The sequence below is a fragment of the Stenella coeruleoalba genome, assembly GCF_951394435.1.
Source record: "Stenella coeruleoalba genome assembly, chromosome: 5".
Classification (NCBI taxonomy): Eukaryota; Metazoa; Chordata; class Mammalia; order Artiodactyla; family Delphinidae; genus Stenella; species Stenella coeruleoalba.
In genome coordinates, this window is record NC_137150.1 from 28,630,356 (window position 1) to 28,651,952 (window position 21,597).

At 36.4% G+C, this 21,597-nt stretch overlaps 1 protein-coding gene across 8 annotated transcripts in view; it reads left to right on the plus strand.

The window, feature by feature from the left end:
* Window positions 1-21,597, plus strand: part of CEP70 (centrosomal protein 70) — a 78,900-nt gene that overhangs the window by 16,022 nt on the left and 41,281 nt on the right. For 4 of the 8 annotated variants that reach the window (XM_079921196.1, XM_079921201.1, XM_079921198.1 and 1 more), the window contains exons 4-9: window positions 3,950-4,075; window positions 6,929-7,019; window positions 7,144-7,267; window positions 7,600-7,780; window positions 14,003-14,172; window positions 19,233-19,289. In XM_079921196.1, the coding sequence (XP_079777322.1) occupies window positions 3,950-4,075; window positions 6,929-7,019; window positions 7,144-7,267; window positions 7,600-7,780; window positions 14,003-14,172; window positions 19,233-19,289 (749 nt within the window). Of the gene's footprint in view, window positions 1-2,271; window positions 2,460-3,949; window positions 4,076-6,928; window positions 7,020-7,141; window positions 7,318-7,574; window positions 7,781-14,002; window positions 14,173-19,232; window positions 19,290-21,597 lie in introns of those variants that run through there. The other 4 variants (XM_079921200.1, XM_079921199.1, XM_079921202.1 and 1 more) reach the window with 4 other exon arrangements.

A 21,597-nucleotide genomic window follows, 5' to 3' on the forward strand; every position in this document is an offset into this window, starting at 1 on the left:
CCTTGGCCATTGTAAACAGTGCTGCAGTGAACACTGGGGTGTATGTATCTTTTCGAACTGTTTTTCTGCAGATATATGCCCAGGAGTGGAAATGCTGGATCATATGATAGCTTTATATTTTAATTTTTTAAGGAACCTCCATACTGTTCTCCACAGTGGCTGTATCAATTTACATTCCCACCAACAGTGTAGGAGGGTTCCCTTTTCTCCACACCCTCTCCAGCATTTATTGTTTGTAGATTTTTTGATGATGGCCATTCTGACTGGTGTGAGGCGATATCTCGTAGTTTTGATTTGCATTTCTCTAATAGTTAGCAATGGTGGACATCTTTTCAGGTACCTCTTGCCCATCTGTATGTCTTCTTTTTGTAAAAAAAAATTTATCTATCTTTGGCTTCGTTGGGTCTTCGTTGCTGCGTGTGGGCTTTCTCTAGTCGCAGCAAGCTGGGGCTAGTCTTTGTTGCTGTGTGCGGACTTCTCATTGCAGTGGCCTCTCTTGTTGCAGAAGCACGGGCTCCAGGTATGCAGGCTTCAGTAGCTGTGGCATGTTGGCTCAGCATTTGTGACGTGCAGGCTCAGTAGTGGTGGCACACGGGCTTAGTTGCTCCGTGGCATGTGGGATCTTCCCAGACCAGGCTTGAACCCGTGTCCCATGCGTTGGCAGGCGGACTCTCAACCACTGCATCATCAGGGAAGTCCCTGTATGTCTTCTTTGGAGAAATGTCTGTTTAGGTCTTCTGCCTATTTTTTTACTGGGTTGTTTGTTTTTTGGATGTTGAGCCGCATGAGCTGTTTGTAAATTTTTGAGACTAATTCCTTGTCGGTCGCATTGTTTGTGAATATTTTCTCCCATTCTGTGGGTTGTCTTTTCATTTTGTCTGTGGCTTCCTTTGCTGTGCAAAAGGTTTTGAGTTTAATTAGGTCCCATTTGTTTATTTTTATTTTTATTTCCATTACTCTAGGAGATGGATCGAAAAAGATATTGCTGTAATTTATGTCAGAGTGTTATGCCTATGTTTTCCTCTAAGAATTTTATGGTATCTGGTCTTACATTTAGGTCTATAATCCATTTTAATATTATTATTAATAATAATAATTGCAGTGAACTGAAATGTATAAACTATGTTTAAATTCACAACCTCATACTAATATTAGATTTTTAAAACAGGATTATCTTCAGAAGATAAGGAACCAATTCATTTTCTTGAAAATTGGTAAATCAATGGAAGCACTATTAATGTGGGACCTTCTTGACATATAAGAACGACCCAGAGGAGAGGAAGCTAGGTTTCAGAGCTGGTTTGCGTCTGGTTCACCCTTACTCTGAGAGTTATAGCCCATCTAGGTAACAATTTTAAATGGGGGAGTGACTTTGATTTTAGCATTCATTTTCACAGATTTTTCTTTGGATTTGGCAAATGCCTTCAGGGAAAAAGTGAATTTTAATCTTCTTGATTTTTTTCCCTTGATAATTCGTCATTATCTTATTAGTTCTTTAATGCTTTTAAGAAGAAGACATTTCTTTAACATAGTTTATTCAACTTTTTTCATTGTCTTTGGAGGCAGAGTTTTCTGCTGTACTATTACCAAAAAGGAGGCTACTCACCTCATGGAATTTAGTTTTATGTAGACGTGTTCATATAAAACAAATTACACAGGTAATTAAGCTGTGTAATTTGTAGAAAAAGTCTAAGATAATATACAGTGGTATGATTAGGTAAGATCTGTTTCATTCAGCATACTAATATATGGCAATGAGACCAATTATCTATAAGTTTCTATGTTTCAGGTTCTACATACTTTCTATATGTTGTCTGACTTAATTCAACCTATGAGATACAGGTATTACTGTGTTTTCTCTTTTACAGATGAAGAAATCAAGGCTCAAAGATGTTGAGTTTGTCCATGTCACACAGTTTAATAAATGGTTAAGCTGCTAGTCACTCAGGCCACCTGACTCTGAACCTCTAAACCTTTATACTTTACTCTTTGTAGTGCTAGAAGAGCATATAAAAAGAGGACCTGATCTAGTCATGGGATCAGGGGAGATTTCCCTGAAGAAGGAAATATGAGTCGAGAGCTGGAGGTCAAGTATGAGTTAACTAAGTGAAGAGGATAAGAGTGCCTAGGCCTAGAACCTGGAGGGAGATGACACTTTGAAGATCTGAAAGAAGTCTGGTGTGGCTGTTAGGGAGATTGTTAGACTATGTGGCTCCACACTCTTGGGGGATTCTCTTACATTGATATTTACTCCCCTTATGTCTGCTACAGACGTATTCTTCCCACTTTAAAACTGGCTGACTCCTGTTGGTGATGCAGTAGGAAGAACACAGCATCCCCTCTGAAGTATTCTTGCCAAAAAATACTGAACCTGAATTTAGATGTAACTAGTTTACAAGAAATACAGGGGATGAAGAAATATGTTAAATGATAAGAATACAATAAGCCAAATCTGAAATGTGAGTAATTCTATAAGACAAATGGCCTATTTCTTCAACAAATAAATGTCAGGTTAAAAAAAAAGAGGGTGGGGGAGATGAGTGAGATTGTTACAGATTAAAAGAAATTTAGGAATGCTATATGCATTCCTTGAATAAAAACCCCAAAAGACATTTTTAAGACATTTGGGGGAGAATTGAACATGGGCTAGATATTAAGTTATAGTAAGGAATTATTACTATAATTGGGTGTGACAGTGGTATTGAAGTTATGTTTAAAAAGGATCTGTATTTATTAGAGATGAATACTGAAATATAATTGGGTAAGGAAGAAATGAAACAAGTATGGAAGAATGTTGGTTATCATTGAACCTGAATTAATGGATACTTGGGTTCATTGTACTCTTTCTCTACTTTTATGTATTTTTGAAAATTTCTCTAATGAAAAGTTTAAAAACTAGCTGAAAGGTGATAGCCGTTGAAGTTGGCTGATATTTTTGAGAAGTATCTTTATTTAAAATAAAGGTGGGAGGGGTAACATAGTGGGTGACTTAGTTGTTGGAGACCAGAATTTAAAGGGGAGAGAGTACTCTGTGATGTCAAGCAGCAAAAATGGCAGAATTTGAGAATTTGTAATATGTTACTAGGTTTAGCTGAAAATGAATTATTGGTGGCTAGTAAATTGTTTAGTTGGATTTCACTACCTGAAGCAGATATAAAAGGACAGAATAGTGCTTTGCAAGAAATACTGAACTAGCAGCTGGGAGACCTACTTCTAAGGAATCTTGGGAAGATCATTTTACCTCTCTGGGTCTCAGATGGTTTTAGCATCTGATATACTGGTACAATTCTCCCAGCACTCTCTCTTGCCAGCTCTGGGCAGCTATAGATTTTGGATTAAACAATTTCCGAGGTTCTCTCAAGCTCTGAGATTCCATGATGCTAATGAATGTGTGTGTGTGATTGTGCCTCTGCAAAGGAGCAGTTAGATATCAAAAAATCCAAAGAAATATTTTCCTACAGAGTGGCACAGTCTTAGACAACAAGAGCAAGTGATGGGAGGGTAAACTTAATATAAACCTTTGTGTGTGCCATACAGAATCCTTTGTTGCTAGCTTCTTAGCTACTTAATAAATAAAGACCACCTAAGAATGGGGCACGTCATTTACCCTTCGAATTAGTCCAGTGAATTGTTAGACTGGCCTGTAACTTTGGGTCAGACACAGTTCTTTTAGTTTTTTGGGGAAGCAGCTTCCAAAAAACATCAATTTATTTATTAGCATCACTTGCTTTTCATATTATCTAGTTAAAACAAATAGTTTTCTTTGTGTGTATGTATGTAAAACCCCATAATGCTTTATTTCTGGAGGAGAACATTATAAAATTCCTGAAATCAGTTTTCTTAGAGGTCACAAAAGTTTTGACACAGGAATACTTAAATTGCCTAAGAGTAGTAGGTTCTTTTAGATGTAATTTCCTTTAACAACTGCTGCACTTTTTTCTTAATTTAGGCAACTCACAAATTTTTATTGCCAACCTCTACTTCCTTTGACTCTACAAAGAAAATTGTATCTACAGCAGCCCCTGAAGCCCAGGAGTCCAGCAAATCATCAGACGGACTCATGACTGAAAAACAGGTAAACCTAAAATATTTGAAGCCAGTGTTTGTCAAAATATATGTCAAAGGATACCACATCTACAAATGTGAAAAATCTTACTTTCAAAGGCTGCTTTAGTAAAATCATTTTGGGAAATGATGAGTTAAAGACTATTAAGTGATACCATTATTCTAAGACTTCACAATACAGTAAGTCCCCTACATACAAACCTTCAAGTTGCGAACTTTCAAAGATGCGAACGTGCATCTGGTGCCAGCAAGGAACCAGAACCTGTGCCATCAACGTCAGGCGTGAGTGAAATTGCATCTCACCCTCCGTCTCCTGCTGCTGATTGTTCAGCTCTACCATCTCCCACCTCCTCTCCCTCCTCCAGTCAGTAACTCTTCCTGCCTGTTCACTCGATGCCAGCTCCTGTATGCCAGCTGTTGTACTGTACTAGTGTACTTTTCAAGGTACTGTACTGTAAGATTAAAAATGTTTATTTTTTGTGTTTGTTTGTTTTTTATGTATTATTTGTGTGAAAAGTATTAGAAACTTATTACAGTACAGTGCTGTATAGCCGATTGTGTTAGTTGGGTACCTAGGCTAACTTTGTTGGACTTAAGAACAAATTGGACTTATGAACACGCTCTCGGAACAGAACTCGTTTGTATGTAGGGGACTTACTGTACTATCAGTCTCCAAAAAGAGGCTTTAGTATACAGTATTTCCTACTTATTTAACACTAATCTGATGAATATTTCATTAGACTGGTGTTCTGCAGCACATACTTTGGAAAATACCATTCTCAACTATTTTCAGAATTTGCGAACAGTTATGTTTTTCTTTCTCTTAAAAGAGCTATCAAAGAACGATATGTGTAATTGGGTCATTCAAAATGTGTGACATTGTTATTTATAGAGCATTTTGTTTTTATGAGTCATAGTAGGCATCCACTTATATACCCACACAGAGCTTTTGGCTTATCAGCATAATTTTAGTTCTGTGTCATTAATCTTTGTGACCAGAAGACATAAATAAGGGAAAAGGTTGTGGGAGGGAGGAGGATTATAGAAAGGATAAAGAAAGGGAAGAAAGTCAGCAGTCAAAAGGAAAGATTTGTTTGGCACTGTGAGTCATAGTGCTATCAGAGAGTCATCATAATAATTTGTTTTTTGTCTTGATAGATTTTTTAAAATTGAAGTATAGTTGAAGTATAGTTGATTTACAGTACTATATTAGCTTCAGGTGTACAACACAGTACAACACAGTGAATCAGTATTTTTACAAATTTTACTCCATTAAAAAATATTATAAGGGCTTCCCTGGTGGCACAGTGGTTGGGAGTCCGCCTGCTGATGCAGGGGACACGGGTTCGTGCCCCGGTCTGGGAAGATCCCACATGCCGCGGAGCGGCTGGGCCCGTGAGCCATGGCCGCTGAGCCTGCGCGTCCGGAGCCTGTGCTCCGCAACGGGAGAGGCCACAACAGTGAGAGGCCCGTGTACCGCAAAAAAAAAAAAAAAAAAAAAAAAAAAATATATATATATATATATATATATATATTATAAGATAATGGTTATAATTCTCTAGCTATATGGTGTATCCTTGTTGCTTATCTGTCTTGGTAGATATTTTAATGTCTGAGGGGCATTTGGATGTGGAGAATACTTTTAAAAATTGCCTAGGTGGGTGGGAGGGGAGAAGTTGTCTAAATTATTAATCTTGAAGTTATTATGATATTTACATACTCTACACTAATGAAAATGTATAAAATATATTTTTTCAAGCATTTAAATAGATTGAAAATTCACTCAAATTATGTTTTCACAAATAAATAAGATACTTAAGGTATTTTTAAAAAGAACACAAAGTACTCACACAGTGATTTCAAAATTGATCATTGTACTTAAATTAAGAGCCTGTTATAAAACTGTTAAGATCATGGATTTAAATGTGTCATTTAAAAAAAATCTCCATTTCTGTTCTTATCTATATTTTATGTTCTTATTTTTCTTCCCATTTTTAGGTTTTTATTTATTTTAGTTTTTATTCTTTTTTAATCTAGAGAGTGAGAGTTACTTACCCTCTCAGGTTTATGGTGTAAATACATATTTAGAATCAGCAATACAAAACTTGAGTGTCTTTCAGAATGATTCTACTAGAATCAGTTCCCTGGATGGGCAGACTCCTTTTCATAGTTAGTTCCTTGTATGATGGACAAGTTCTATCTAAATTACTGGCTCTGTCAAGTCAGATATGTTTTGATTTTGTTGTGATCCTAGTCAGGATTAAAGTGACACTTGTTTCTTAGTGACTCAACCTTCCTTTACTCTTCAATTAATATAACCTAATTTGCAGCTTTTTATTTTGATTGGGGCCTGGTCTGGTTCAGTTAAATAAAAAACCTAAGGGTGGGACTTCCCTGGTGGTCCAGTGGTTAAGACTTGGCCTTCCAATGCAGGGGGTGTGGGTTCGATCCCTGGTTGGGGAGCTAAGAACCCACATGCCTCGCGGCCAAAAAACCAAAACATAAAACAGAAACAATATTGTAACAAATTCAATAAAGACTTTAAAAAAACAAAAAACCTAAATTCTGTTTGTTTCACTGAAATTGCAAGGTTTTTTGTTTCTATTTAATTTATCCATGAAGGCCTATATATGAGTATTCTGGAATTATATAATGTAATTATCTGTGCTTCTTTGCATCCTTTTTAGTCTCTTAATTTTGTTAGAAACAAATTTGTTTTAATTTTAATCATTATATGTGTATAAAAATTCCTATTAAAGCTTTTGGAGAAAGTCTGTTATTTTGGAAACAAAGGAAATTATATACAAGGGTATTTCTTCACCTTATATCTTAAAGTTGATCCTTTTCTCCCTTGTAATTGTAGCGGGAAGAAGCAGAATGGGAAAGCATAAACGTGCTGTTGCTGATGCATGGCTTAAAACCTTTATCTCTAGACAAAAGAACAGATACGAAAGGTAATCAGGTCCTATTCTTGCTTCTTAAGATAAAAATGTTCTTTTTCTGTTAAAAAATTTTTGATGTTAAATTTTTTTCCTTATCTTTATTTTTACTATGTGTATTACATTTCAAAAAATGTAGATCTCATCATTTTTGACAAACAGTCATCACAAAGGATGAGGGAGAATTTAAAAACTTTGATGGAAGAAACATCACGTCAACAGAACATGATCCGGGAGCTCATAGAAACTAATAAGCAGCTTAAGTAAGAAAATGGAAAAAAAAGATCTCTTTTCAATTGTTTGTGTACAAGTGGTATGCATTCTAAAAATAACTCCCTTGAAAAAAATCTTAAAATTTAATTTTCCATTGTGATTAAATATTAAATTAAAAATGTTTTTAGTAGGTAAATCTTTTGGTAATAGCTTAGCTTAGATATGTAATGGTATCCTATATTTCTTCAGTTGGTTTGTGTTATAGGATAGAAATTTTAAGAATGCAAAGAAATTTTAGAAACTCATTGTGTTGTTAGATGGATATGTTTGTTGATATGTTTTATTTTTATTACTAAGGGAGGAATTGTGTATGTGTTATTAGAAATGAACTTCAGCTACAACACAGCCGAGCAGCAGATCAGGAACAACGAGCTAATGACTTGGAACAAATTATGGAGAGTGTGAAATCCAAAATTGGTGAAATGGAGGATGAATCCCTAAATAGGGTTTGCCAGCAACAGAATAAAATAAAAGAACTTCAAAAGGAGCATAAGGCTTTACAGGTACTGAGCTAAACATTTTCTTACACGGTGGTATTAAGACAGCTTGTCAGGGTTACAGGTGACTTCATGTTGCTTAATTCAGTGGTCCTTATCTTACTTGACCTATCGTTGTTGCCTTGAAATACTTTGTTTCGTTTCCAGAACATCCTCTCTTCTGGTTTTCCTCAACGCCACTGGTTATTTTTCAGCTCCTTTGCTGATTCTTCTCATCTTCCTAACCTCTTAGTGTTGGATTCCCCAGACCTTTCTCTTTCCTGTAAATTCTAACTCCCTTGGTGATGCTCAGTCCAATTCACAGCACTTTTAAATCCATAGCACACACCTCTTCCCTTAATTTCAGACTCACATCCTGCACCCTACTTGATATCTCTACTGGATGTCTAATAGACATCTAGAACTTTTTTACATGTCTAAAACTGAGTTCCTGAATTTCCTTCCCAAACTTTCTTCTTTTAGTCTCCATTCTGGTCCAAGTCACCTTCATTTCTTTCCTGCTTCTCTCTTGGTTTCCCTACTCCCACCCTTGCCTTTTTCAATGTGCTCTCAACATAGTAGCTCAAAACACTCCAATGACTTTCCTTTTTGTTTTTTAAGAGGAAAATCCAAAACTCTTACCATGGCCTTACATGATCTGGCCCCGTGTTACCTTCTGACTTCATCTACTATACCTCTTGCATATTCTCCTCCAGCCACGATGACATTCTTGCTTTTCTTTGAAATTTTCCTTGACCATTCTCACCTCAGGGATTTTGTACATTTTGTTCTTCTTTTTCCCTCTGCCATGCATGCTTTTTTAGAGATAGCTGCATGGTTTGTTTTCTGTCTCCTTACTCAAGTGTCACATCACAATCTCTCAGGGATTCCTTTTTTGACTACTTTGCTTACAGTTGGCAGTCCTATCCCCCACATATCATATTGCCTTCTGTGCTTTGTTTTATCCATAGTTCTTAGCACCATCTAACATGCTAATATACTATATACACTTTGTTTTGTTTATATATCTCTGTGTTAGAATGTAAGCTCCATGAGGGCAAATATTTTTGTCTATTTTGGTTAGGGCTAAGAAAGTGTCTTCTTTATTATTAGTTGTAGATGCTCAGTAAATACTTGAATTATTGAGTTAAATTTACATAATATTTATATGGAATATACTTTGTGATTTTAAGTTGTTTTATTACTTTTTATTGAAATAACAATGTTATAACATTGAATACTTAATTTCCTAATGTAAAAAACCTCTTATTTCAAACCTCTGGTGTTTATTATGATTAAACGAAATAAATTTTTTGTAGTGATAACCAGTATTTAGTTTTATGAGACACTACAGATACTTAGAAACATTATATCATTATAGATGCTTTTTGTCGGCACAACACTATTGCACACAGAGAGTTCAGGCTGCCTAAAAGGGACCACTACTCCTCAAGGCAGCGTCTGGATGTCCCCTCAGTTTATACTGGCAGCATTGAAAGGATCTGATGAGTTAATATAAATTTCAGGAGCCAGAGAGAATCAGCCAGAGATACTAAGAAGTTCTGGTATGAGGCCTCAGACAGTTGGTGTTCTGCCCTCATTTAGGCTGCCAGCTTGGGGTGGACAGTACTCTACCTGCTGGTATTGATCGTCGTTCTGGAGAAGACACTGTCATTCTTTGATGGCCAAGTCTGTTTCTGTTATTCATCAGTCAACAAAATCTTTTACTGTTAGAACTTTACTTTTTTTTTTTTAATAAATTTATTTATTTTATTTATTTATTTTTGGCTGTGTTGGGTCTTTGTTGCTGGGCGCGGGCTTTCTCTAGTTGCGGCGAACGGGGGCTACTCTCCATTGCGGTGCACGGGCTTCTCATTGCGGTGGCTTCTGTTGTGGAGCACGGGCTCTAGGCATGCGGGCTTCAGTAGTTGTGGCACGTGGGCTCAGTAGTTGTGGCTCACGGGCTCTAGAGTGCAGGCTCATTAGTTGTGGCGCATGGGCTTAGTTGCTCCGCGGCATGTGGGATCTTCCTGGACCAGGGCTCGAACCCGTGTCCCCTGCATTGGCAGGCAGATTCTTAACCGCTGCTCCACCAAGGAAGCCCAGAACTTTACATTTTTAGGTTTGCTTTGTTAGGTTGCTTTCCTCATCAACGGTACATTCAAACTCTCTCTACAGGGAGGGGGATTTTGGAAATATTTCTGTATGCATTTGATTTTGACCTTGCTCTCAGATATAGGACCATGCGGAAACCTGAAGCTCTTTAACTCATCAACTTACTGATGTGAGAAAGCAGCCATCAGGTGGTACTGAGAGAGGGAGATGAGGGCAGGGGAGAGCAGTGTTGTTTTTTTTTTAAGGACAATGCCTATTTTTTTTTCAGAAAGGTTGATCTATAAAAAATCATGAAGTCAAATTATTAAAATATAAGACTTATGAATGTACTAGGGTTTTAGGCAGTTGAAAGAATAGATGCTTGAGGATTCATTGGTAAGAAGTGACTTGGAGTGGCATGTATTTTCTGTCAAGTAGTTCATCTGTTTTAAATGAATTATGGGCCATTAACTTTTTGTTTCAAGTCCCAGAGATTTGTTATGTAGCTTATAAATTGGTACAGAGGAGGTCTCATGTTCCAGTCTGCCGTGGGGGACAGACAGAATTAGGATTGGGGTGTTAAAACCTGGTGTTGGGGTAGGGTGTCTATGCTATTTTGCTCAACTGAAATTAGTTGCTTGTTTGTTTGTTTTTTAAGTACCTAAAGGGTACTTTTTTTTTTTTTTTTTTTTTGCGGTACACGGGCCTCTCACCGCTGTGGCCTCTCCCGTCGCGGAGCACAAGCTCCGGACGCACAGGCTCAGCGGCCATGGCTCACGGGCCCAGCCGCTCCGCGGCATGTAGGATCTTCCCAGACCGGGGCACGAACCCATGTCCCCTGCATCGGCAGGCGGACTCTCAACCACTGAGCCATCAGGGAAGCCTCTAAAGGGTACTTTTTATAGAATGTAACAGAAATTGGCAAACCCAAGGAACTGCTGCCCCTCAATGTTGCCTGATTGTCCAGTTCTATTACAGACTAGTCATATATTCTGTACTGTACTAGTTAATCTGTGCTTTCTTGGGGAAGATGGAAGTGCTCCTGGAGAACAATTATTTCACAGTTTGAGGCACATTTTTCTTTTTTTGGCATATGCTTGTTTCCAATTTTAGAATGGTTTAGTGCTGCATATTTTGCAGTTGAGAGAAAGGAAACATTGATTTTGTGTGTATGTGGCAAAGACATCTAGGAAATTAACAGATGTTTGACAATAATATTTTGAAAGATTGCTCTTGAGAGATTGCTGTTGAGAGATTGCTGGGGAAATGCAGAAACTAAAAGACAACATTGTATTTGCAGTTTCTTTGTTCTTCAGTACAGTTTCCCTTTTTCTGTACTTAGCTTCTGTGGATAAAGTTTGATAAACGTTTGGGTCCTCTAAAGATCTAAGCAGATAATTTCAGCTTTAAGTCAATGTGAACAGTATCAGGTAGTTCTCCCTCTTCTTTCTTCATAGAGAGTATATGGATCAGGAAACTGATTTTTACTATTCTTTTAGTGGTTACCCCAAAGATTAAAATATGCACTCTTGACTTCTCAAAATGTAATTTTACTTTGTATTTTTTACCTTATTCCATGACATTGTAACAATCATAAAACAATTTTTGACATTCTCCAACTTATATTATTAGTGTATATTTCAATTCCATATTTATTTTTATTTTCTCTCCATACATGTATTTACTGCTGACAATTGAAATAGCACAAAATACTTCCCTCCTGTTATTATTGAAACTTTTAAAAAGTAGGAAAAAAATTTAGCTCTATATTCTGTGCCCTAATTATTATGTATTATCCAAACTATCTGGTGTAAAGCCACCAAGCTCTTTTTTACACTTCTCCACAAGTTCTTTAGCTTCAATTTTTTTTTTTTTACTTTGTGTTGGATTCCTCTATTGACTTTAGCTTTCTAAAATACACAGGGAGCCATGAAATTGAGTGTTTTTTAGGGCCAAATGAAAAAATAGATCTAATGTATATTAAAGTCAGCAAGATATTCCTAATACATGACTGCCTTATAAGTAACTGATATCTAGGTAGGGAGGAAAGAGATATAGGAAGGATGGCATGGGCTGTTAAAATTGTTACTGTGCCCTCTCCAGATTCTTGGACAGTAATACCATAGAAATGAATATTGCTCCCTCAAGATTCTTAGGCAAGCAAAGCTTTTTATTGAAAGGATAGCTTGAGTACAAGGGAGAAGGTGGAAAAGAGTGCCAACTCCTTGAGGACTTTCAGGGAAAGGGTTTTCAAGGCTGGGTGAGGGAGGGGGCCGCACAGTGCCTGATCAGCTTGTGCTCAATTCTTGCACTGGTTGGCATCAAGGTGAGGTTTCAAGTATCATCAACCTTCTAGTTTCAACCAGTCTGGTGTCTACATGCTTGCAGTCAGCAGTTTTCCTCTGGCGGGGGTCTGCTTCCTGCAAAAATAACTTAGGAATGTGTGTCAGGCCTTTATCTGTATCTGTCAGGGAACTGGGAGTTCAGTGACTCTGCTGTGTGGCAGATTTATAGTCCCACTTTTGTCTTTTGGAAACTATGTACATAACATCAGTGGAACAGAGATAATCTTTTATTCCTGTGGGTCTTTGGGTATTATCTCAGAGGCCCAAGCCTTTAGGCAATTTGTTTTTTTTTGTTTTTTTGTTGTTTTGTTATTTATTTATTTATTAGCTGCGTTGGGTCTTTGTGGCTGTGCCTGGGCTTTCTCTAGTTGTGACGAGCAGGGGCTACTCTTCGTTGCGGTGCATGGCTTCTCATTGCAGTGGCTTCTCTTGTTGTGGAGCACGGGCTCTAGGCACATGGGCTTCAGTTGTTGCAGCACACAGGCTCAGTAGTTGCAGCACACAGACCCCATCAATTGAGATGATCATGTTTTTTTTCCTTTTATTCTGTTAATGTAGTCTATTACATTGGTTCAACGTATGAAAAACCCTTTCTTGCATTCCAGGAATAAATCCCATTTGGTCATGGTGTATCATCCTTTTAATATGCTGCTGAGTTTGGTTTGCTAGTATTTTGTTGAGTTTTTGCATCATTGTTTAAGGGATATTGGTTTGTGGTTCTCTTTTTTGTGTGTTGTCTGGTTTTGGTATTAGGGTAACACTAACCTCATAGAATGTCTTAGGAGAGATACAGTTGATTCTTGTATCTTGCTTTTACACCCTGCAACCTTGAAAAATTCAATCATTCTAGTTTCATGGCTAATTTATAGAGATGGAATTGGGACCCAAGTCACTTGGCTGTAGAGCTCCTGCCTGGCTTCCAAGGTGGGGCTGAGGCAGAGGATAAGTTCTGGGTATAGCTGGTGGTTACTGACAGATGGTATGGTACCAGGAGCTGAGTCTCCTTTTTCCCCTGAGGGTCTCTTAAGTCTGTGCAAACTTGACCCTATCAGCAGGTGAACATGTGCTTAGATATGGCATTGTCTTCTGAAAGTGGTGTGTCTTAGTATTGTGCAGGCCAGATGGGGATAGGGTTTCTCACTGAGCTTTATAAAAAGTGTATTAATAATAACAATGATGGTACTGTTGATTATGAGCTTTCTAAGGACACTGAGGAATGGAAACTATCGAATAAAGGAAAACCAGGCTGGTGATATTTCACTGAAGGCAAGAGAGTATTCAAGATTTACATTCCCTTGTATAAATCTTGGGGTACATATTATTTCTGAACAAATTCCTGGTTTCTCTGAGTTTGCGGTCTACCACATTACATGAATGCCTAAGGTGATTAAACCATCTGAAATCCTGAATTATCGTTGATCACTTAAGAATATTAATTTTAATTCTTGGTTCTTTTTGACATCCTTAATATTGGTCTCTTTCTGATTATTATTTTCATCTAAACATATATATAAAATTATATCAGTTTTATGGAGATTGAGTTCTTTTACTTATTATGAAACCTTGAATGCATGCAATTATAAGCTATATTTTCCCCATTTTACACTGATTTTACTTGTTATAGTTTTTGCATTTCTGACATATCAGTGTTCCTGGAGCTTGCACCCATTTAAAGACAGGCTCAGTACTGAGGTTCTTGAATGAAGCAGCCTGATAGAAATTGTGAGGATAGCTTTGTGTACAATATTGTTAGGACAGCATGTTCTTGATGTATATATCATAATTATATTTTTTGAAAAATTTCTTACAGGCAAAATGTGAGCATTATAAGAAAAAACGAATGGAGCAGCAAGAGACTATTGCTTCTTTGCAGAAGGATATCTGTAGATTAACAAAGGAGGACGAAGAGCGCATCATCACTCAAAACAGAGTGTTCTCCTATCTCTGCAAGAGAGTTCCTCATACCATCTTGGATAGACAGTAATATTTGCTACGTAAATTGATATGTAGCTAGAGTCATCACTTTTTTAAAGACAGATTTCATCTTGGGTGTGGTTATATCTCTTTTAAACTGGTGAAGTATTCCTCTCCCTCTTCTCTGCTGTTTGTTTGTTTGTTTTAAATGTCATTAACTTTTTGAAGAAAATGGTCAGTTGTCCTGGAGAAGTACATGCTAGATTTGTCTGTTTGCTTCCTTACTATGTCATTTAATTTATTCTTCTATCTCCTATGTTCCCTCTAAACTGGAAGTTAGAGCTAAAGTCCGATGCAAGTATTTTTGGCGAAATACTTCATAGGTGGTAATTTATGCTTCTAATTATAACATATCAGGAGGCACATAATGTCTAGTTGACCTACTCTCAGGGATGATGAGATTGTTCAGGGGTTTAAATAATAACAATCTGATCCTTCCACTATAAAATTTCTCATCATCCTTTCATCTAATGGTTTCCCCCATTGATGATCTTATTTTCAATTCTGCTACCCCTTTTTTTTCTTTTTCTTTTTTTCCCAGAAGTCTTCCATTAAAAAAAAGAACCTTTCCTTTTGAATAGGGGCTATTTGGTTACCCTATTTGGTTTGTTACAGGGAAGTGCAATGCTCAGTTCTTTCATTTTAATTTTAATTTTTTAGAGTAAGCAGTGGTTGCCCTAATGATCTCCAATGATAAGCGATAAGATTTTTTGTTTGTGCCTATCTCTCTTTTTTTCAAAGGTTGTTATTAACTCGTGGGCTTTTAATGATCAAATTATCTTGTCTTTGGCGGGTGGGATCTTTATCATGTTGGTATTATATCCCTTAGACCCAACTCCATTAATCTTTGTTAGATTTCTTACTTTTAGGCAGAAGATACATCCTGTACATTGTTTTGCCCTAGGAGCTCTTTTGAGGAATGGAGTTAGGTATTTGTTAAAACTAACACTGAACATTTAAAATTAACTCATTTAAAATGAATTAATTAGACATTTCTCAAAAGAGCTCTCGTTCCTTTTAGTCAGGAATGGATTTTAGAGACCACAGTTTGAGTGTTTAGGTTGCTTATCTTACGTTGTCATTGATTTTAGGGCTTTTTAGTGGCAAGTACCAGGAACTATATATATTTCTGAGAAAAATTTCTAACTGAAGTTAACACTACTGGGTTTTTATTTAAACTCTGATTTTACATTTGTAACGGTTTTCTTTTACACTGAAATTCCTTATTCCTAAGAATAATATCATAATTATTTATTTGCTTTATCCTATAATATAGAAAAAGTTTCAAAATAATAATACCAGTATTGCTACTAACAGTAAGCCAACTGAATGAAATTTAAATTTCTTTGCAATTATCTTTGACATTAATAATATATTCCACTATGGGTACAGTCAAAATATAGTGTTCTAAAATATCTTGAAATATTTCTTTTCTGTGTGTTTGTGGCACCAAATTAATATACAGTTAGGTTTACTTGTTTCAGTTTGTCTTCAGTTTTTAGGGCTGGCTTTTAAAATTTATTTACTTTTGAATATGTAAGACGTTTATACAATTATAAAGTCAAAACTGTAATTATTTATATTTGGAGAGGTTTTGTTTTCATTCCCGTCCCCTTAACCTATTCCTTACTTCTCCCTATAGATAATTTTTTTAGTGTTATTTTTAGCAAATACAAACAGTATGGATATTATATTTCTTTGTATAAAAGATAGCACCTTGTTCTTTTCACTTAATAGTATAAACTAGTTACATTTTAACTAGTCTTATGTGTTTACATAGTAGGATTGGGGAGTTTTACTAATTAGGTATGTCTGTTTTATACTATAAAAATAAATGAAGTCACATATAAGTTAAAAACAAGTTGAAACTATAGATTGTTTCAATAATTATTTGAGAGATAATGCACACATATACATGTACACAAATATATATATACAATTTTTATCCTTTTGAAGGACAAACTAGGATAAAAATATAAATAATAAATAATTTAAATAACAAAATGTAGTTGGAGCTAGGTGTGAATAAATAGAAAAGCAAAGAAAGGAAAATAGGAGTAAGGAAGAACAAAAAGAAGGAGAGAGATAATTACAGTGGGAGAATAAGGTAAGAAGAGAGATGGAGGAAGAGGAATGAAAACAAAAACAAAATAACAGGCACTTTGAATGAGTGAGAGGGCAAGAAAAAGGGAGAGAAGCATTGAGAAAACTTACCAAGTACCAGATGAAGTCAAGCTAATTCAGGTGTGAATTTGTCTGATGGCCTAGAGATTCTCCACTTTATTTGGTTTTTAATAAAACAAATTTTCAGTTTGAGCACAGAACTTAAAAATTGTGAATTAACGCTTATATAAAAATGCATCAGTTGTAGCCACTACAGCTATTGTCAAAAGTTACAAAGGCATTGGGACAAAACAGTATAGGACATACACAGATGAGTAAAGCGATGTTTGCTGCATTTATGGACCTGATAGCTTGTTGGGTAGATAGACACATACTCAGGTAAGTAAAATAAAAGGCACATTGGTATGTGCTGTAATGGTAAGGCAGACAGGATACTAACTGGGCGTGGCATAAGGAGAGCTTAGTTTCCACTGAGAAAGATGGGGATGACCAGAAAGACTTCATGAAGGAGGTAACTTGTAAACTAGATTGTTAGGAACTGTAGAATTTTTTTAAAACACAATAGAAGAGTTTAATAAGGTGTCCAGTTTACAAAATAAATCTATAAAAATCAATAGCTTTTGTTTTACACCAATAATAACCTAGCAGAAAATGTAATGGGAGGAAAATTCCATACACAGTCATAACAGTAAATATGCAATACCCAGGAACAATTCTCCTGAGGTGTGTTGAAGTCCTAGATGAATGCTTTAAAATTTATTTGCAGATGGGAAGACATATCATGTTCCTTAAAGGGAGCAGTTGATGGTAGTTTGAATTTTGTGTGTTGTAATTCTCATTACATTTGTATTAATTTGTTCTGGCATCTGTATTCCCCATGATGCTGTAAGCTCAATGAAGCCAAAGACTCCGTGTCATTCCCTGCTGTGTTCTAGTGCATGTCCAAGAGGAATTGTAGAGTTTTAATAGACGTTAATGAGGAAAAGGTATTCTAGTTAGAGAAATATGGTGTCTGGGAAACAAAACGTATTTGGGAGTGGCAAGTAGTCCAGGTAGTCCTAGAGGTCTGGAGCGTAGGGTACACAAGGTGATGGTATCTTAGGAGACAGTATGGAAGGAAAGGTGTGCTGAAACTTGGAGGGGCTTCAACTCCAGGCTGAAGAGTTTAGGTTCTACTTTCTGTGTAGCAGGATTAAAAAAGCCCAGGATTTATGAGCAAAGAAATTAAACCCAGAGACAGACAAAATTAGTGATCGGTTTTAATAGTCTAGTTGGTAGATAACAGAGGTCTATAAAGAAAAAGAAAGGAGAGAGATACTGCAGAGATGGACAGGAATTGTCTAGACTGACTGACTGTAGATGTTGAAAGAAGGAGGGCAGTCAAAGATAGCCAGATTTCAAGCTAGGTTTGGGGAATGGGGAAGGAGGATAATGGGTTCATTTACGAACATTAGGTACTTTATGTCAGCCACAGAGAGATATCAGGCCTACAGTTAGAAAGGCTGAACTCCAGAGAACTTTAAAATTTAGAGAGAGAAAGAAGAGACAGAAGAGGAGTTACGTTTGAGTGTCAGGCTAACCAAGGAACAAGAGTGTTTGAAGAAGGAGAGGGTGGTAAGAAGTGTTACATGCCACCTCATTGGTTTGTGTTTGCCTTCCCACTGTCTTATTTGCTCAGAATTCCTGGTAAGTCCTCTTTAAAAGTTTATTGAAGGTAGAGGTAACAGTCATTCAGGATGAATGAAGTTTGCTATGAAGGAAGAAGGTAGAAATGGAATGGTAGCATGGGGGAAGGAAGGGGTGAGAGGGCTTGTGAAGTATATAAAGGAAATTAAAGCACATTTGCAGGATAATATGAAAGCTGGTACGTGTTGGGATGGGGAAAGTTGAAGAGGAAGGATAATCCGGAAAGTTATGATATCAAAAGCACAGTTGGTTGAATTAGCGCTGAAAAAAAAAGTTTCCCAAGATAGGAGTGAAATACTATACATTCTTGCTTTAAAAAGAATAATATGTGAAAGTATAGTGTTATTTTATTTTTCTTTGAGGATTTTTTGAATTACAAAAGCAATATGTGCTTTTAGAAATTCAAACAATATAAAAGTATGTAAAGTAAAATGTTATAGACCTGCTTACCCCTCCTAATTTCCACATCCCAGAGATAACCACTTTTAACAGTTTGGTTTTTGTCCTTCCTAGTGTTTCACAGCAATAGTGCTGTTGGCTTTTGGGTGGGACCATTCTTCACTGTGTAGGGCATGATGAGCATTCATCATGTTCATTGATGAACTTTTAAGCATCATCGCCCCCTCCCCAACTATTCAGTGTGACAACCAACACTGTCCCCTAGCTGTGGTATTATCCCTCAGCTAAGAACCCATAGAGTTCATTTTCAATACATATACAGATTCATTTATAACTATTTTCCTAAAAAAATAGAGTAATATACATTTTGCTATGCAACATTTTTAAACCTTATCAGTTCGCATTAGGATGTAGAAATTTACATTGTCTCTTCTCATGCCTCTTCATTTTCTATAATATGGATGTGCCATTATTTATTTAACTTTTCCCTTGTTGACAAATATTTAGATTGTATCTGAGTTTTCACTCATAAATAATGGTGCATCAAGCAACTTCGTTCATCTTGAGTTACAGCCTTAGGCACATATTTCTGTGGGAGTGATTGCTAGAGGTAGAACTGTTTGGACAATATGCATTTAATATGTTGAGATTTAATGTCTGTGGTTATTTAAAAATATATACATTAAAATTAAAATATATGGCATAGTGTGATACTTGCTTCTGGCAAAAATCACTTAAATTTTTTATAAATTTGCAGATAACATGTATGTTTATCACTGTAATTTGAAATTGTATAGAGAGATAGTAAATGTTCCAATACCACATTTTGAAAATAATTCAACTTATCTGTTTTCTAGGTTGCTTTGCCTAATTGATTACTATGAATCTAAAATTAGAAAATTTCATAAACAAAGGTACGACTAGTCCTGTATTACAATTTTTAAAGTTATTATCGAGTCATGAATTACAACAAAAGTTTCTATGGGCTTTTGAAACAAATATACTTTGGAAATCTACCTGATATATGTGTAATTTACCTAATATGTTTAACTACAAATTTCTTTTTTTATAAAGATTTTCAAGACTGTACTTTACCACTTATGTTAAAGTATATTGTTGCATTTATATTAAAATATGTATATTTAATAATCACCAAAGTATCGGTCACAGAAGAAATAGTATTTTTCTTTTGTTGAAGTATTATAATTTGTTCTACTGATGTCATCTAACCACTAGATAGTTACTGAGTATATCCACAAAGTGTGTAGGGTTGGATTAGCTGCCTGCCAAAGTACAGCCTAATTAGTATGCAGATTTATATGAGATAAAGATTAAATGTCATAGTGAAAAATCAAGTATATAGAGTAAAACACAGTTGTCGCCTCTGATTAAAGAAATAATGGTAAAGTTTAAAAATAATGGTCTTTGACTAACCAAAAATAGCTGAAAGATATCTAAGGCCAAATAATCTAAAGTGCTTTAATATAGTCATTAAAACAGTGGCTATTCTGTTTCATTGTTTATAAATGGAACAGTTCTTTTAACAAATATTTGAGCACCTACTTTCTGCCAAGTTCTGTTTTTGTTACTGAACAGATAAAATAGATAAACTAGAATAAAGCAGATAAGTTCTCTGCTTTCATTAAGCATATCTGCTTTCATTAAGCGTACATTGTCTAGTATTCTTGCCCCAAGAGTACTGACTCCAGAAACTCAGTAGGACTGATGGCAGAGCTGTGCTGGTTGCTGATTCCTTCTAGCACCTTGGGGACTCTTAAAAAAGAGCGGGATGGAGGGAAGAAGGGAAGAAAGAAGTGAAAAAGGAAGGAAGGGAAGATGAGAAGAGAACAACTAATGATAGAGCAACTCCTTGCTTTGTTCTATTCAGAAAGTAGTATTATACCAATTAACTTCAGGGACCTTCTGATTTTCAAAACTATGTCTTTTAGATGGTAGGCATGGTGTTAGATAGATTCTAGAGACAGGACAAAGTTTTGTTTCTTTGTTTATCTTGGCTGCATCAGCTCTTCCTTGCAGCATACGGGATTTTTTTTTTTTTTTTTTTTTTTTTTTGCGGCACACAGGCTCTTCGTTGAGGTGCGTGGGCTTCTCTTTAGTTGTGGCGTGCTGGGTTTTTTTCTCTCTTCAGTTGTATCGCGTGGGCTTCAGAGTACATGGGCTCTCTAGTTGAGGCACGCAGACTTAGCTGCCCTGCGGCATGTGGGATCTTAGTTCCCCCACTAGGGATCGAACCTGCGTCCCCTGCATTGGAAGGCTGATTGGATTCTTTACCACTGGACCACCAGGGAAGTCCCTAGGACAACGTTTTGAACACAATTCTTAGCTTCCAGGAGTTTGCAATCTAGTAAGGGAAATTAAATGTAAACACATTAATAGTTAAAAATAATATGAGACTTAAAAGACACTAAGGCATAATGTCACAATAGAGTAATTACTAAAAACTGTACAGACAGTAAGTAATACAGGAGTCGATAACGGGAGCAAATTTGTTTTAGATGGAGTAACCAGGAAAGCCATTACAAAGCAGATGGGGGTTGTGCTTGAGGTTGAAGAATAAGTAAAATTTGGGAAAGCAGAAAGGCAAAAAAACCCCACTGCTTGTATGCTTTGAGCAAAAGTTCATAGATGTAAGAGAGTAGACTTTTTTATGGTACTATAAGCCAGTTTGGCTGGGCTTCATACAGGACCAAGAGTGAGCTATAAATGAACAAAAAGACATCATTTGCCTTGGAAAGAAGGAAGGCGCTTTTTCCTTTGATACAGAAAAGCTGGTGATGAGGTTGTAGGTATGTGTATTAGGTGGGGTTCTAGAGAGAAACAGAAGCAATAGAATGTACATTTATATGCAGAGAGATATTTATTTTAAAGGAGTTGGTTCATGCGATTGTGAAGCTGGCAAGTCTGAAATCTGTGAGGCTGGCATGCAGGCCAGAGACCCAGGGAAGAGTTGATGTTGCACTGTTGAGGGTGAAGGCAACCTGAAGGCAGAATACCTCCCTTCTTGAAGATTTCAGTCTCTGCTCTTAAGGTCTTTAACTAATTGCACAAGGCCCACCCACATTATGAAGGGTAATCTGTTTTATTCAAAGTCTCTTGATTTAAATATCACATCTAAAGAATACCTTATGGCCATATCTAAACTGGTGTTTGACCAAGTAGCAGGGTACCATAGCCTAGCCTAAAATGAACAGTCATAGTATG